This window comes from Hemiscyllium ocellatum, chromosome 10 (assembly GCF_020745735.1).
Source record: "Hemiscyllium ocellatum isolate sHemOce1 chromosome 10, sHemOce1.pat.X.cur, whole genome shotgun sequence".
NCBI lineage: Eukaryota > Metazoa > Chordata > Chondrichthyes > Orectolobiformes > Hemiscylliidae > Hemiscyllium > Hemiscyllium ocellatum.
Window position 1 is genome coordinate 13,903,047 of NC_083410.1, and position 18,812 is coordinate 13,921,858.

The following is an 18,812-nucleotide window of genomic DNA, read 5'->3' on the forward strand; positions in this document are numbered from 1 at the left end:
TATGCCAACTTACTCCTCTTCATTCCCAGATTGATGCTCAAAATCTGCAGAAGGCTGCACTTGTTTTGGCAATTCTTTCATGTGTCTCATCATCAGTGTGGAGTCTTGAGACAGTGTGCTGCTGAAATAAGTGAACGTTTCAACCTGTGACAAGTTCTGCTTGTGAACTGAAAGAGGCATGAGATAGGGCTTCCCTGAAGCAGACTGATGCACTACTCTAGCTTTCTTTATGTGTATCGTAAGGCCAAAGATTTTTGTTCAACTAGTGCACAGTCATCAGCAAACAGAATACCTGAAGTAGTCCTTTGAGAAGCTGGGTTTTGCCTGGAGTTGTTTCAGATTGGACAGCTTCCTGTTCATGTCTTGATGTCTGGATCACCACTGTGGAAGGCGTCAGAGAGCATGGAGCAGAAAAGCATGTTGAAGAGGGTTGGTACTTGCTCACAGCCCTGTTTAACTCCACTCGTGACTTGGAATGGGTCAGAAGACTCCCCATCATCTGGAACATGCACAAGCAGGCTGTCATTGGAATTGTCAATGTATTGTCCTAAATTTCACAGACGAGACAAATCCACCATTACTTACCACTGACTGTGTCAAAGGCCTTGGTCAGGTCAGTAAACGTAGTGTAGAAGTTCACTTTCTGTTCTTGACATCTCTCCTGGAACTGTCCAACTGCAAACACCGTATCAGTAGCTCCTTGAAATTTTCTGGAACCATACTGACTCTAGCAGTAGATAGTGGTTGAAATATTGCACTAAGTGGTTGAGAAGGATTATAGAGTCATAGAGATGTACAGCATGGAAACAGACCCTTCGGTCCAACCCATCCACACCAACCAGATATCCCAACCAATCTAGTACCACCTGCCAGCACCTGGCCCATATCCCTCTAAACCCTTCCTATTCATATACCATTCAGATGCCTTTTAAATGTTGCAATTGTACCAGCCTCCACCACTTCCTCTGGCAGCTCATTCCATACACATACCACCCTCTGCGTGAAACAATTGCCCCTCAGGTCTCTTTTATATCTTTCCCCTCTGACCCTAAACCTATGCCGTCTAGTTCTGGACTCCCCCATTCCAAGGAAAAGACCTTCTCTATTTACCCTATCCATCACCTCATGATTTTATAAACCTCTGTAAGGTCACCCATCAGCCTCTGATGCTCCAGGGAAAACAGTCCCAGCCTGTTCTGCCTCTCCAACCCTGGCAACATCCTTGTAAATCTTTTCTGAACCCTTTCTAGTTTCACAACATCTTTCCAATAGGAAGGGGACCAGAATTGCACGCAATATTCCAGCAGTGCCCTAAACAATGATCTGTACAGCCGCAACATGACTTCCCAACTCCTGCACTCAGTACTCTGACCAATAAAAGAAGCATACCAAGCACCTTCTTCACTATCCCATCTACCTGCGACTCCACTTTCAAGGAGCTATGAACTTGCAGTCCAAGGTCTCATTGTTCAGCAACACTCCCATGGACCTTACCATTAAGTTTGTAAGTCCTGCTAAGATTTGCTTTCCCAAAATGCAGCACCTCGCATTTATCTGAATTAAACCCCATCTGCCATTTGCCCATCTGATCAAGATCCTGTTGTAATCTGAGGTAACCCTGTCCACCACACCTCCAATTTTGATGTCATCTGAAAACTTACTAACTGTACCTCTTATGCTCGCATCCAAATCATTTATGTAAGTGACAAAAAGTAGAGGACCCAGAATCTTGAAGATTTGTCAGTGTTGGAACAGAGTCAAATTCCTCAATGGTTGTCACATGTTTGGTGAGCTCTTTACCATTTGTAAATTCTGCTTGCAGAATGGTTCCTTACTGTCACATAAACTGAAAGACCTCACCAACAAACACTAACACAACTTAGGATAAAGTCCAGCTGTTAAGTACCAGAGGTCACCTCATAACGTACATGAGTCCTTCATTAGAGGATGGATAATGAATGAAAGAAAGAGTTGAATTTAAGTAGAGCTTTCCACATCCATCAAACATCAGCTTTACAGCTAACTAAGTTTTTTTTGAAGCAGTCACTGTTTAATTAAGGAAGCGAAGTAGCCAATTTACAAACACGCCTTCCCAAATAGCAACATAGCAATGACCTGAGAATCTGTTAGTTTTTAATGTTGATTGAGTGATAAATATTGGCCTAGACACTGGGGATAATTCTTTAAAATAGTACCATAGGATCTTTCACATTCAACAGCACAGGCAGATGGAGCCTCAGTTTAATTTCTCTTCTGAGACACAACATCTCCATGTGTACAGCACATTTTCAGGCCTGCAGTGGAGCGTCAAGTTAAGTTTTGCATTCAAGCCTGAGAGTAAGAAATTTTGTTTGAATACTTAATTTTTATGTGTTTCTGAATGCTGCACCAATTGAGGACATTTTTTAAAAAAGCTTTCCTGAGAAAACTACCACATTGTGCATCACAAATTCTTGGCTATATTAGCACTACATGTTCAGTTAATTCTTCATCCTTATGATTAAATAAAGTCTTGCAGTCAGCTCTTCCATCACTATGCAAACTACGGAAACTTCCTCAAATGCAAGTTCCTTTTCGTTACTGAGAAATCAAAGTTCAGGGCTGCACCAAGTTTATAGAGATCAGGCGATGCAAGTACATAGGAAGAATGGCAAGTTAGCAGTGATCTGGGACTTTCACAGCATATAAACAGAAACAGGAAGGGAGGACCAAGGGAAATGAAATGTTCATCAATTTTCAGATCCCAGGAAAGACAGGATTCAAGTTTAAACCTAATCTAAAGCAGTAACAGTCCACGTCAAAAAGCAGCAAGTACTGGACAGTATAGGGCTTGAGCTGATAGGTGGCAAATAACATCCATGCCACGCAAGTATCAAGCAGTGATCATCTCCAACAAGAAAGATTCTAAACATTGAACCTTGACATTCAATGGCATTAATGTCACTGAATCCCCCACTATCAACATTCTGGGCATTACGACTGATTGGTCTATGTCACAGAATTAGTCATTAAAAATACCCATTTCTATGAAAAGTTTGATGGTGGGATCCAGATCTTAAATATCAAGCTAATTGCATTAGAGTACGTGTTGCATATGCTTTTAACAGACTCACTTCAAACCTGCCACATTCCCATCATTTTGCTAAATAATGCAAAATCATACATGTTCTGTTCCTTGGGTTTTGCAAATATTTCACTATGTTGATCTGGCACTGATGAGTTTCACAGAGCTTTTGAAAATATTCGAAGAATTATTCAGATTATAATTCTACACAGAAGAAGCCCATTTGGCCCACTTGTGGCTGTACTGACTCTGTGAAGAGCTATCTCACTACCTTTTCTTTCCCCAAAGCATGTTTTCACTTCAAATATTTACCCAATTCCCTTTGGAAAGTTACTGTTGAATCTGCTTCCACCACCTTCGTGGCCAATGCACTCCTGATCATAACAATTGACTGTGTTTCATGCTGTAGTCTTTGAATTGTTTTGACAATCACCTGATATCTGTATCTTCTGGTTACTGATATCTTCTTATATTTCTCTTAACTTTCTTTTCTCTAAGAAGAAAAATCCCAGCTTCTCAAGTCTCCTCACAAAGCAGTAGTTGCTCATCAATGTTGCCATTCTGGTAAAACTAGATTTCTTATGAATTCCTTTAAACCAGGGTTAAGTTTTAGAAATTAGGGGAAGTTCCTATGGAACATGTGTAAGTACAGTCAAATTATTGACCTTGTTAACAAATTGGTTGAGTGACATGAGAATGAGTAGGGATAATGATTAGAAAATTTCCACTGGTGACCTGCAATGATCTCCATTTGACTCTCTACTATTTACAATTTATTAACAACCCAGATGATAGGATGGAAAGCCGCATGTCAATGTTTGCCAATAACATAACAATAGGCAGGATTGCAAATAGTGTAAATGGAGACATAGCATTACATTAAAATTACTAAATTAAGCACAAGTACCATCAACTGCGGCAGGTGAAGGGAACAGGAGGGAGCAAGGCAGCCTCCTCACATCCACAGGCTGAACCTCGATCAGGACCTCCAATGCTGCATCCAAGAACACTGTGTATCCCGTGCCAGTCTGTGGCAGAGTGGTAATTCAAGCACTCCATGCCCTTCTGTAGATGCATGGAGCTCATAAAATAAGTAGATGCATGGAGCTCCTTGATAAAAATCCCATCAACTCTGCACTTGAGGGCTAAACCTCCTGCAGGTAAATTCACATTATGGTAATTGGCAATTATAACCAAGCACGCCTGTATTTTAGCACAGCACCTACTTGGCATCCAGTGTTAGCATCTATTCACAGACATTTCCTTAACTGCACAGGGTTTTCCTTTATTTTTTGTGCTTTGGTCTCCAAATATGTAAAGCTGATTTGATTCTGTACTTTATTTCTAGAGATTTTAGCCATCGTTGTGATGGGTTTTCACAGACAGTTTTTAATTCAACAATGATCACATTACTCTTGCCTTCATGACTTCAGGATTTATTTCACATTTTTAGCTCATTTATTGTCCTTTTTAGATCATTCCTTGGAGGGGTGGAGGTTTTCTACTAAGGTAAACTGGAAATGTGATTCCCAAGAAAACTGGTATCATCTATTTGCATTCCAAAATAATTCCAGTAAAACGTATGTCTAAGAAGCATTCATCTTTTCCTATTAATGTGCAGTTTAGATTTTTTTCCTCTTTATTTCTAAGTAGTCATCTTTTTATCTGAATTTTGAAAAGCCATTATAACCCCCCCCCCCCCCCCCCAGCAAAAGAATCTGAAAATCTCTTGCAACGTCAGTCAGTAGTATTTGAGCTGCTGTAAGTCAAACTGTAAAATGCCCCCTGTACAAAATTAGCTGTGATATGCTTTGGGGATGTCCATAGGTTTTGAGAATCAATATATAACTGTAATTGAAGAAGGGAGTCTGGACGTGAAACATTTACTCTCTTTTCTGTCCACAGATACTGCCAGATCTGCTGAGTTTCTCTAGTAATTTCTGTTTTTGTTTCAGATCTCTAGCATCTGCAGTTCTTGGTTTAATTTTTATGCAGCTGAGGGGGCTCTTGTGGTGCAGTGCTACTGTCCCTACCTCAGGACTAGGAGGCCTAGGTTCAACTCCTGAGGTGTGTAATAGCATTTTTAAAATAATATATTTTTATTAAGAAAACATAGATTTTAAAATATTACAACAAATACAAAACAATGCAATTAAAAACAATACAAAAATAGAACAAAACTAAACCCAAATAATAAAAAATATTCCCCAACCCACCCTCCTATACGAATGTAAAAACATATATAGAGAAGTATAAAATTTAACAAAAACCTAAACTAGCTATTTAACTAACTAAATAAATACCTAACAACAAACAAATAAAAAGTAATAACTCAGCCCAGCCAAACAAAACACTCATACATTCACAGCTCCTCCTCCCTGGTTATTGGACTCATGAAACACATCGTTATAGTAATATAAAAGCCGTTGTTAGTGTGGCAGATAAATCTGTGTCCAGGTATTTCAAAAAGGGTTGCCATGTCTTGTAAAAATTCTCAGTTTTGTGGTGTACCATATTTGTGACAAAATCTAGGGGAATATGCTCTATAACAATCTTCTGCCAACCCGACAGGCCTGGGGGGTTTTCGGATATCCAACCTAGCAAAATATTCTTCCTTACACAGATTGTAAGAATATTGAAAAGTTTTGCCTTATGCACGTCTGCAGGAAATACAATGGGTAGGTCCAAAAGGAGCGAAATAGGGTCCTTCTCCACCCCACACCTAAAATCCTCTCCATTGCACCCACCAGAGTGCTCCAATATATTTGAAGCCTGTCACAAGAGCAAAGACAGTGGGTAAGAGTACCCGTACAGACCTTGCACTTGGGACATGTTGAAGATACCCCTGGTTTAAATTTTGACAAATGGTCTGGGGCTAAGTGGACCCTGTGGAGAATCTTCAACTGTAAAGCATGGGTCCTATTGCAAATTGATATCTTCATTGCGTTCTCCCAAATATCCTCCCATGCCTCTGAAGAAACTTCAACACCCAGCTCTCTTTCCCACATCTTGCAGAGTCGATCAGATTCATCTGAGGTGGCACCCCCCAATTGTGATATAGAGTACTGACAGAGAGTGTACTCTTAGCCCTTAGTACCCCTCTTTCTATGTCAGATTTGTAGGGATCAGTCAAAAGTGTGGACTTTTTTTGAATAAAATCCCTAACTTTTAAAATATGAAAGAGGTCTCTATTAGGTAACTCGTATTTCCGTACTAACTGATAGAAGGACATCATTATATCTCCCTCAAATAAATCGCCCTTGCAAGATATACCCCTAGCTGCCCAACGTTTAAATCCTGAATCTATCCGACCCGGTTGAAAACTCGGCATACCCACTAAATATTACCATCCCTCTTCCGAATTGCCCTCCATGCTTTAACAGTATTGATGATTATTGGGTTATGGCAATATTCCCTAACTGTCCTCACCTTGTCCACAAACAGCAAACTGGTAAGGGAGCACCTTGCCTGGGAGACTTCGATATCTTGCCATATTGAAAGAGGGTCCCCACAAGCCCAATCACTCACGGAGGTCAAAAGCAAGCTTAATTGGTCATTTTTAATGTCTGGGAGGTCTACTCCCCCCAATCTGTGAGGCAACTGCAGTTTGGCTAATTTAGTGAGGGGCCATTTACAGTGCCAGATAAAGGAACTGAACCAACTGTCCAGTCTCCTGAGTGTTTGTTTATTGAAAATCAGGGGGAGCATCCGTATAGGGTATAGCAAATGAGGGAGAATATTCATCTTAATAAGCGCTATCCGACCCAACCTTGAAGTGCCTCCTATCTTTGGAGATCTTGTTTAATTTTTTCAAATAATTGAGTAAAATTGGCTTTGAACAGCCAATCCAGAACTGGAGTAATGAATATGCCCAAATACACAAAACCCCCATGTGACCACCTAATTGGAAATCTATAGTCACTCTCAAGAGCCAACTCTTTCATAAAACCACCCATAGGCATAGCCTCTGATTTAGCAAAATTAATCTTATACCCTGAAAAGGCGCCAAACACGTGAATGCATTGTATCAGGTGAGGCACTGAAACTGCTGGATTTGTCAAGAAAATTAGAACATCGTCTGCATACAGCGAGATCTTATATAATTTTGACCCCACTTCTGGAGCTGATATATTGAGATCCCCACAAATGGTCTCTGCCAATGGTTCAATCACCAACGTAAAAGGTAATGGTGAAAGGGGACAACCCTGCCGGCTGCCCCTAGAAATATTAAAATTGCTTGATCGTACCCCGTTGGTAATGACCGCAGCGAGAGGTACACTGTAGAGAACCTTTACCCATCTTATGAAAACTTCGCCCAGACCAAACCGGTCTAGAGTATAGAAAAAGTACAGCCACTCAACTCAGTCAAATGCTTTCTCTGCATCTGAAGAAATCACCAATCCCTGTATTGACTGCTGTCGGCATGCTTGAATTATGTTAAGCAGCTTCCTAACGTTATTGGAGGATCTGCGACCCTTTATGAAGCCCGTCTGATCCTCTTTAATAATAGAGGGTAACACAGTCTCCAGCCTTAACACAAGAGCCTTAGAGAGGATCTTAAAGTCCACATTTAAGAGCGAGATGCGCCTGTATGAAGCACAGTCTTCCGGATCCTTCCCTTTTTTAAGGATAAGTGAAATATCGGCCTCTCTCAGAGATGGTGGGAGACAAACATGACTGTATGAATCATTAAACATATTCAGCATCGGGCCTGATAGTATACTTATAAATTCCTTATAGAATTCAGTCCGTCAGAACTGGGCGCCTTTCCACTCTGAAGCTGCCTCACAGCTTCCTGCCCTTCTTGCTCTGATAATGGGGCATTGAGAAACGACTGTCGTTCTGGAGTCTCACCCGGGAGCTTCAGGTCTCTAAAAAAGGATTCCATTTTGGCCTGCCCCTCCTCACAATTCTCAGACTGATATAACTTAAGAGTAGAATCTCTGGAACGCCACATTAATCTTTTTAGAATCACATGTTAGGTTCCCAGACCCTTCCCTAATTGCTATAATGGTTTGTGGGACACTTCTCTTTCTGGCAAGGTATGCTAAGTATTTGCCTGGCTTGTCACCATGCTCGTATAACCTTTGCTTTGCAAAGGCCAGCTCCTTCTTTGCCATCTACGTGAGCACGGAACTTAGTGCAGACCACAGTGCCATAATCCTCTGTAGTTTGACCAACGAGGGTCTGTCAAAATAGGCCTACTCGGCTGCCTTCAACTGTGCTTCAAAGAGACGTTGCTGCTCACCCTTCTGTCGCTTCCTACTTGCGGAATATGAAATAACTAACCCCCGGCATAAGCTTTGGCAGTTTCCCAGAGAACAGATGAGCTATCAACCAAGCGTATGTTGATGTCTAAGAGTGCCCGAAATTCTCTAGAGAAATACTCCGCAAACTTACTGTCCATGAGAATAAAGGGGTCCATTCGCCAGTACCTTGAATTCACTGTAACATCCTTAATCTTAACCATGAAGTACACTGGAGAAATGATCAGAGATGGCAATATTACCAATCATACAGGATGCCATCAGATTCAGGGTTACTGCAGAGGCCAGAAAAAAATCAATCCTCGTGTGACATCTGTGTGGATTGGAGAGAAACGTGAAATCCCTACCTATAGGGTGGAGACACCTCCAGACGTCCACCAATCCTAATTCCCCACACAAACCCAATAACTGTTTAGTTTGTGCAGAGGGTATTAAGGGACCTTTAGGCAACCTATCTACTGTGGGGTCCATGAGGCAGTTAAAATCTCCCCCTATAATGATGTGCCGAGACTTGAGACTTATCAGTTTAGAAAAAGCATCTACCAAGAATTTAAGAGGATGAGCTGGGGGATAATAAACATTTAAAATGCCATATTCTTCTCCATTTATCAAGGCTTTAAGAATTACAAACCTCCCGTATGAGTCTTTAACACATTCCAACAATTTAAATGAGAGATTTTTCCTAACCAACATAGCCACTCCCCTACTTCTGGTATTAAATGATGAAAAATAAACTCGGTCAAAACCATTCTGCTGTAATTTCAGATGCTCCTTGTCATCCAAATGTGCCTCCTGTAACAAAGCAATATCCATCTTCTCCTTTCTAAGACTCAAGAGTACCTTCTTCCTCTTAATTGGTGAGTGACATCCCTTGATATTGCAGGTACACCATTTAATCAAATCATTAGCCATAACCTTCTGCAATTACATTTAAATTCCAGAGAGGAGGAACCCAAACCACAAATTGCTGAGCCTTAGTGTCGCATGGTCCACCAAATATAAAAACTACATAAACTAAAGCCACTACATTTAACAAACATACAAAATTATTAAAAATAAAAAACAACAAAAACCAGAAAACAAACCAACATATAAAGCTCCAACAGCGTTGAGTAGGGGAACTCATCTCCTGCCCTGGAGGGGGCAACTACCCGTCCCTAATTGCCCATAAATAGGCATCTAACCATCTCAACCACCTTCACTTCTCCCAGCTAGAGCCGCATCGCAAGCACAAACTAAAAAGAATAAACACCCCATAGAATATCAATATGAATAAAAAAACATTCTTTTATTAAAAAAGGGGAATAAATACCCCACCCATCCTTTGATATGTCCTAACTTAGAAATTTAAAATGTAGATCTTAACCACCGCCAGACATAGTTTGAACCAAATTATTATCAATAGAGGAAAGAAAAGGGGAAAAACAAAGCTCCAACTGGATTTCCTCCATTTCTTTTACAAAATGATAAACACATACCCAAGCAACAATATTTATACATACTACAATTGTTTAAATTAGGTTAGTTTGTCCACAAAGTCTCTTGCCTTCTCCAATGTGTCAAAGAGATGCGTGGATCCATCTAAGGTGATCCGAAGCACTGCCGGATATCTCAGGGAGTACTGAATCCCAAGCTCATTCAGTCTTCTCTTGACACCATCATACTATTTTCGTTTCTGGATCACCGCCGCTGAAAAGTCCTGAAAAAACATGATCTTAGACCCTTCATAAATTAGGGCTTTTGGATCCTTCTCCTTGAGTCTGGAAGCCTCCATGACTCTCTCCTTATCCTGGTAATGATGGAACCGCACCAGGAGAGGATGAGGGTGTTGACCCAGACCTGACCTCCACGCTGCGACCCACTGAGCTCTCTCTATCTTTAATCCTCTCATGCCAGTCTCCAAGTCAAGGAATTTCGGAAGCCAATCTTCAACAAATTCCGCAGGCCGCTCACCTTCCTTACCCTCAGGTAGACTGATGATCCGAATGTTTTTTCTCCTGCCCCTGTTTTCAAGATCATCCACTTGGTCACGTAAATTACGAACCTGCGTCTTCAGGGCTTGGATCTCATCCTTGAATGAACTGGCATTAGCTTCCACCACTGTGACTCTGTGCTCCACCTCATCCATCCTCTTCTCCAGGTCTCCCAGCTGCTGCTCATGCTTCTGCAGCATGAGAGAGACTAGAGCCAGCTTCTCTTCAGTCTGTTTCCCCAACATCTCGCGAGATTTCTGGAGCTGGTTCACCAGGTCCTGGAGAGTAATTGGCTCCGAGGCTGCTGCAGACTGAGCTGCAGGCCTGGCCTCAGATGCTCCTCCTCCCTTTTTAGGCATTTCTGGACAGCTGAAAATACAGGTAAGCCAATTTTTAAATGTTTCTTGAGGCTCCACAATCTTTCCAACGCCCCAAGAAATCCTGATGACCTGGGTTGGGCGGGTTAAAGGGCCGTCCTGCTCCTGCTGCGATGCGAAGCTCTGCAGTGTGATCTTCTCAGATCACCGCCATCTTAGATCCTTCGTAATAGCATTTTTGAAGAAGTTCATTAGGAAATATATATGATTGTAACTGTCTGCAACTGATTGTAACTGATTCAAGAAGTTATAAGCAGCACTCATGGAAGCTGGTAATATTCAGTTGTTGTGTTTTATACTGCCCACTCATTTATCTCAGGTGGAATACCTCAATCAAGATCAGGACCCTACAACAGGAGGCCACAGAGCGGTCCACGGTGAGTAGAAGTAGTTTCTTCTTTAAAGGGGCCCTTTCTTGACGTAAGCTTCAGTGATTAGATTCCCTACAGTATAGCAACAGGCCCTTTGGCCCAACAAGTCCACACCAACCCTCTGAAGACTAACCCACCCAGACCCATTCCCCTAACCTATATTTACCCCTAATTAATATAGGTGCACGTATCATGATGCACAATTTAGCATGGCCAATTCACCAATGCCAATTCACCTGACCTGCACATCTTTGGATTGTGGGAGGAAACCACATAGACATAGGGAGAATGCGCAAATTCCACACAGACAGTCGCCCGAGGTGGGAATTGGACCCGGGTCCCTGGTGCTGTGAGGCAGCAGTGCTAACTGCTGAGCCACTGTGTCGCCCAAACCTATTAGATTACTTACAGTGTGGAAACAGGCCCTTCGGCACAACAAGTCCACACTGATCCTCCAAAGAGTAACCCACCCAGGCCCATTCACCTACATTTTACCCCTTCACCGTACACTACGGGCAATTTAGCATGGGCAATTCACCTAACCTGTATATTTTTGGAAATGTGGGAGGAAACCAGAGCACCCAGAGGAAACCCACACAGATACAGGGAGAATGTGCAAACTCCACACAGACAGTTGCCTGAGGCGGGAATTGAACCCGGGACTATGGCGCTGTGAGGCAGCAGTGCTAACCACTGTGCTACTGTGTCGCCCATAAGCATGTACAAATTATGAAATTACACAGATATGGTTGCGATATGGCACTTCTTAAGCTGTATCATTACGCTCAGGGAAGGAAGAGACATTGGATAATGCAAGAATTCAGGACATGCCATCAGAAAAATTTCACACAAGTGATCAATACTGGGAATGGTATTCTGGGCAAGATATTGGAGGTGAATTCTGCCTGCTCTTGGTCTACATCTCTTCATGCCTTGCATATTCAAATGCTTATCTAAAAGCCGTTTAACCACCCCTATTTGTGCCTCCATCACCACCTCTGGCAGTGGGTTCCAGATTCCTACCACTCTCTGTGTAAAATGATTTGCCCCTCACATCTCCTTTGAACTTTTCCCCTCTCACCTTAAATGCATGCTCCCTAGTTGTAGACATTTCAACTCTGGGAATTGTGCATCTCATAATTTTAGAGATCTGTTAAGTCTCCGCTCAGCCTCTGCTGCTCAAGAGAAAGCAACCCGAGTTTGTCCAGCTTCTCCTTATAGCTCATATCCTCTAATTCAGGCAGAATACTGGTAAACCTCTTCTGCACCATCTCCAAACCTCCGCATCCTTCCTGTCGTGTGGCGACCAGAATTGAACACAGTACTCTTAAGTGTGGCCTAACCAAAGTCTTATAAAGCTGCAACATGACATGCTAACTCTTGTACTCAATTCCCCGACCAATAAAGGCAAGCATGCCATGCATCTTCTTTACCAACCTATCTACTTGCATGATCACTCTCAGGATCTATGGTCTTGAACCCCAGGATCCCTCTGTATATCAATGCTGTTCAGGGTCCTGCCAGTAACCACATACTTTTCCTTAATATTTGATCTCCCAAAGTGCAGCACCTCACATTTACCCGGATTAAATTCCATCTGCCATTTCTCTGCCCATATCTGCAACTGATCTATGTCCCACTGTATCCTTTGACAACCTTCTACACCATCCACAACTCTACTGATCTTTGTATTGTCTGCAAACTTACTTATCCACCCATCTACATTTTCATCCAAGTCATTTATGTAAATCACAAACACCAGAGGTCCCAGTATGGATACCAATAGAATACCACTCGGCAAGGACCTCCAGCCTGAAAAACATCGTTTTATCAGTACCCTCTGCCTTCTATGGGCAAGCCAACTCTCAATCCATGTGGCCAACTCACTGTGGATCCCATGTGTCTTAATCTTCTGGGTGAGCCTACCATGAGGGACTTTGTTGAAAGCCTTACTAAAATCTGTGTTGACAACATCCACTGAACTATCCTCATTGATCACCTTTGTCACCTCCATAAAAAATGCAATCAAGTCTGAAAGACATGACCTGCTCTGCACAAAGCCATGCTGACTACCCCTAATTGGGACATGCTTTTCCAAATATGCATAGATCCTAAACCAAAGACTTCTCTCCAATAGCTTCCCAACCACCTGTGTGAGACTCACCAGTCTGTACTTTCCAGAATACTCCCTATTTCCCTTTTTGAACAAAGGAACAACACTCAATAACTGAGTGGACACCATCAGAAACTGGGGACTTATCCACCTTAATGCTCTTCAAGAAGCCCAATGCCACTTCTTTCTTGATCTCAAAATCCCATAGCATATTAACATGCTCCACACAAATCTCACTGTCCTCCATATCCTTTTACTGGATGAATGCTGACACAAAGTACTCATTTAGGATTTTACCCACATCCTCTGCCTCCAAACACAAGTTCCCTCATTTATCCTTGAGTGATTCTACCGTCTCCTGAGTTATCCTCTTGTTTTTACTGTATATATAAAATGCCTTGGGATTCTCTTTAACCCTAGGTCATTTCATGGCCCCTACTTGCTCTCCTAATTCCCTGCTCGAGTTCTTTCCTGCTTTCTTTATATTCCTCATGGACCCTGTCCACTTTTAACTTCCTAAACCTTACATATGTTTCTTTTTCCCTTTTGACTAAATTCACAACCTCCCTTGTTATCCAAGAGTGTCTTTGAGTAAAAAGTGAGGTCTGTAGATGCTGGAGATCAGAGCTGAAAATGTGTTGCTGGTTAAAGCGCAGCAGGTCAGGCAGCATCCAAGGAACAGGAATTCCTGATGAAGGGCTCTGGCCCGAAACGTCGAATTTCCTGTTCCTTGGATGCTGTCTGACCTGCTGCGCTTTAACCAGAAACACATTTTCATCCAAGAGTGTCTTACCTTGCCATCCCTATCCTTCCTCCTTACTGGAACATGCTGGTCCTAAACATTTATCAGCAGGTCTTTAAATAATTCCCAAATGTCAAATGTGGACTTGCCTGATAACTGCTCCTCCCAATTAACACTACCTAGCTCCTGCCTAATTCTCATGTAATTTGCCATTCCCTAATTTAGTACCCTGCCACAAGGTCCTGACTTATCCTTATTCATAGCTATCTTAAAACTTATGAAGTTGTGATTACTATCTCCAAAATGATCTTTCACTGAAAGGTCAGTCACCTGGCCAGAATCATTAGCCAATACAAGATCCAGTATGGCCCCTCCTCTAGTAAGACTACCCACATACTGTTTTAAGAAACCCTCTTCAATGCACTTAAAAAATTCTGCACCATCTAAGCCTCTTCTACAAGGGAATCCAAGTCAGTATTGGGGAAGTTAAAATCACCCACTATGACAATTTTGTTTTTGTTGCATCTTTCCATTATCTGCCTACAAATTTGTTCCTCAATGTCTCGATGACTGTTGTGGGGCTTATACTATAATCCTATCAGAGTGATGGCACCTGTCTTATTTTTGAACTCTACCCATATTGCTTCAGTGGATGAGCTCTCCAGTATATCGTCTCTGAGTGCAGATGTAACATTCTCCCTGATTAGTAATGCAACTCCTCCACCTCTCTTATCTCCTTCTTTATCTCGTCTAAAACAATGAAATCCTGGAATGTTGAGCAGCCAGTCCTGTCCTTCTCTCAACAAAGCCTCTGTAATGGCCACAACATCACTGTCCCACATACTGATCTAGGCTCTAAGCTCATCTGCCTTTCCTATAATACTCCTTGCGTTGTAGTAAACATTCCTCAGTCCATTAGGACCATCGAGTTCACATTCCTGTCTCTGCATTTCCTTTCATTCCCCTTCCCAACAGTTGTCCTCAGATTGTGTTAACACCTTCGAAAGGTTTCAGAGACAGTTCCATGTTGCAAGCAATTAGATTTGAAGGGAAAGTTAAGAAAAGCGGGAATTGTTCAGTTTGGAAAAGAGAAGGGTGATCTTATTGACAACAGTGAATCATTGAAGAGAAGAAAGGCTCTGAAATGATCACATAGCATCATGAATTCTTTTATTCAAAAATAACTGGAGATTTCAAGACTGAAATCAATAGTTTTTTTTGTTTGAGCTATGGAGCAAAGACAGTGAAATAAAATTGAGGTATATGATCACCCACAATCTGCTTTGATAGCAGAGTGTGCTCAGTGATTGGAATGACCTACTTCTATTCCTCAGGTTCAATGCTTGTAGCTCCCAAATGTCACTCATGGTATTGAGCGTATTGCTGGAGATGAACTCTGGTATCCTTTGGTGCTCTTCTCTGTCGGTGCTTAGGGCATTGGCTGTTGAAGAGTATTGCTAAGCCCACCAACAAGGATTCGCAGGCAGGAGCTTAGAGGACTGCTGCCAACCAACAGAGCAGGCTTATGGTACCTACTGATTTAGTCAGCAGAACTAGCAGAGGTAAGCACTGCTTAAGAAGAGGTAGGTGGGTGGGTGGAGAGGAGCAGCACTTGAAGGTTTTCAGAGCAATAATTGGCAGTGGGTGAGGGGACTTGATGGCTTACCAGTGTCCATTATCCACCAGAGACTTTCCTCTTCCCATGATGGTCATAAGTTCCAGATCACAGGTAAAGATGTTTCTTGCAGTGTCCCTATTTCATTTATTGTTGATATTTTATTTCTGGCCCATTGATGTTAATTTTTTTTTCTACATCCATCTGTGATTAAGTTAAATGTTGGAGCAGCTTGTTTTAAAATAATTTCCAAGCACAAACTATAGTTGTCAGAAAATTTATGTCCCATTTTGCAACTGACTATCCAGTGAAGGATTACTTTTAGCTGCACTCTACGTCTTTCACACGATTACGTTTATAGACATACCTTACAATCCATTCACATGTTTGGAATTCTCTTCTCCTGATTGTTGGAAGTAGAATCACTTTCCAAGGCATTTTGCAGACTTACAGCCCTCACTTTTTGGCGTTGCTTGTTTGGAATGGGTTTGGAATTACCAAGGTGTGTCTGCATGCACTATCTGACCGAGTAACTCCCAAAGATCAAATTGGATTGTATTAAGACATGCAGAGTTCATTTTCAAATATCAGAAGTGCTTAAATGATGGCATCTGACATCAGTGGGAGAAATAGTCATGCATTGGTGTATAGTGATCAGCCGATACATTGTGTGCTCATAGTCAAGACCAATTTCATGACCCATATCTCTGCTGAAGATCCACAAACAGACACTGCCAATAAATGTGATGACATGAAGATAGATGATCACTTTGCATCAAAACGTTCCCATGCAGAGTATTTTGATATTCCACTATGGGTTGTCACTTCAGTGAAGTGTCCAAGTTGACGTTGAACATGTACTGCCTCAGATTTCTCACTTAGGAAGAATCTGTGTTAAGCTAATACTCATTTTTGTGGGAAACTTGCTCCAGTTAGAGAAAAGCATTTTGCTTCTTATCCTTGACACTCCTCCAGAAACTGCCCAATATCTTCGGCATGCTTTCCTAACTCCTAAATGTTCAAGAGATTAGTTCACTCTTTAGTCTGAGGGTCATTGATGTTAAAGTGTACTCAAATATGGGAGAAACTCAAGTTCCTGATTCTAATATGGTTGTGCAGGTGTGAATCTAAGGGTGTGTACCCATATTCCCCTTACACTTTGCCAAAAATACTATTATCAATACTGAGGCATCAGATCAGCTTTCTCTTTAGGATGCCACTCTTACACATGGAAATTCTCTACCCGTTTTCAACTTCCTGCTCCCCTGGCTGTGGTATAGTTATTCAAATCCACTTCCCTAAGTCTCTCGCGGAAGGCACTTCTTTGAGTCTAGACTGCTGTTTGTTTGACCCAACAACCATACATAGTGCACTTTCTGATAGGATTGCTGAATAACCATCAAGCAACCCTGTCTGAATGTTTCATCCCTGAACCCTAATCTCTCCAACTCAGGGCATCCCTCAGTCAGTTAACACTGCACAAATTGAGGTTCCTTCTGGCTTATCTAGTTCAGCAGTAAAACACAACAATACCTCTTCTTCCTCAAGAGTCTAAGGAAAGTCAGCATGTCCATAAGGACTCTCGCCAACCTTTATAGATGCGCCTTTAAAAGCATTCAATCTGGACGCATAACTGCTTGGTATGACAACTGCTCAGCCCAGACCATTACACAAGCCACCCATTGACTCCATCTACACTTCCTGCTGCACTGGAAATGCAGCCATCATCACCAAAGACCCCTCCCAATCTGGTCATAATCTCTTCCAACCTCTATCATCAGGCCAATGATACAAAACCTTAAACACACGTACCAACAGGTTCAAGAACAGCTTCTTCTCCACTGTTACTAGACTTATGAATGGACCTCTCAAATTTCTAACGTTAATCTTGCTTTTTGTGCACTTTCTTTGCAGCTGTAACCTTGTATGCCTCACTCTGTTCAATCACCCTGTGATCTTTGTATGTTACGATCTGCCTGTACTGTGCACAAAACAAAACTTTCCACTGCACCTAGGTACATGTGACAATAATAATCAAATCAAATCAAAACATTATCTACCCAACTTCAATGCTATGAACTTCCCTTGCTGTATAAAGATCCTGTACATTAATGTAAAAGTTGTAGTCCTGTCCCCATCCCTGTCACCTTTCCACCTCACCATGACCTCACCGTGTGAAGAATGTTGGTTATTTAACTGCAGGATGTACCCCCCACTATCTACCAAGGGTTTGAAAAGAAATTTAAGTTTGATATATGATTTCCACCAGTGCATCTGAGTAGTGAAGCCTTTGTGTTCTGCTAATGTTCATGTTACAATGCAGCTTTATGTTGATACCACTGTGTACACACAGTATATGTTGTGGCAGTATGTGCGATGTCCCTCAAAAGCCTCCTTGCGAACACAGTCAGAAAAGCCTGTATTTGCAGGTTGGTGTCAGAATGCATCGCCTAATTAATGTTAGTGCCTGCAGTATTGGCAGAATCAAAGGTTTTCCCTAATGTTTTGAATGGGCTGAATAAAACGTAGGCTTGCAGTTAACCTTGTGTAAAACAACTCACAATCATAAGATATTTCCTGCTGTTTCAAGGTCTAACTGTTATTTTTGTGTCTAAATTTGTTCATTTTAGGTGGTCTGGATTTCAAGGTTCTCGTCCTGGCTTGTATTAATCAGATTGTAGAATTTTAAAGCGTGGAAAAGGCCATTTGATGTGAAGGAAGATGCAGCATTGATTTATCTTGAATCCGCAGGAAAATTACTGGAAAGCTTCTTCGACTTATTGATGCAACAATTGAATTTTTGTACAGATCCTTCAAAATATTAAATATAATTTATGGGACATTGGTGAGGTCACTTTTGGAGTGCTTCTGGTTGCCCTTCATTCGGAAGGATGTTAAACTTGGAAGGCTGTAGAGGCGATTTTCAGGGATGTTGCCGGGACTAAAGGGTTTAAATTGTGGGGAGAGGCTTTTTTACGTGGAATGTCAGGGGCTGAGGGGTGGCCTCGTGGAGGTTTGTGGAATCGTGGGAGCATGGATGCGGCGGGTGCTGGGGTCTTTTTTTCTAGGGTGGGGGAGTCCAAAACTGATGGATGTGGGTTTGAAGTGACAGAGAAAGATTTAAAAACAGCCTGAGGGGTAACTTTTTCACACGGGGTGGTGCGTGCATAGAGCAGAAAACCAGGGGATATGGTGGAGTCGAGTGCAGTTGCAATATTCGGGAGGCATCTGGACAGGTAAGTGGGTGGGAAGGATTTAGAGGGATATGGGCTAAATGTTGGCAAATGGGG

General features: G+C 41.9%; 1 protein-coding gene across 1 annotated transcript in view; it reads left to right on the forward strand.

Annotated features, from left to right (window-relative positions):
• The window catches only part of fam120b (family with sequence similarity 120 member B), an 85,944-nt gene extending 67,582 nt beyond the window's left edge, over nucleotides 1-18,362 (forward strand). The window contains exons 10-11 of the mRNA XM_060830798.1: nucleotides 11,001-11,058; nucleotides 18,153-18,362. Coding sequence (XP_060686781.1) covers nucleotides 11,001-11,058; nucleotides 18,153-18,192 — 98 coding nt within the window. The 3' untranslated portion in view covers nucleotides 18,193-18,362. The remainder of the gene's footprint in view (nucleotides 1-11,000; nucleotides 11,059-18,152) is intronic.
• The last annotated feature ends 450 nt before the right edge of the window (nucleotides 18,363-18,812 follow it).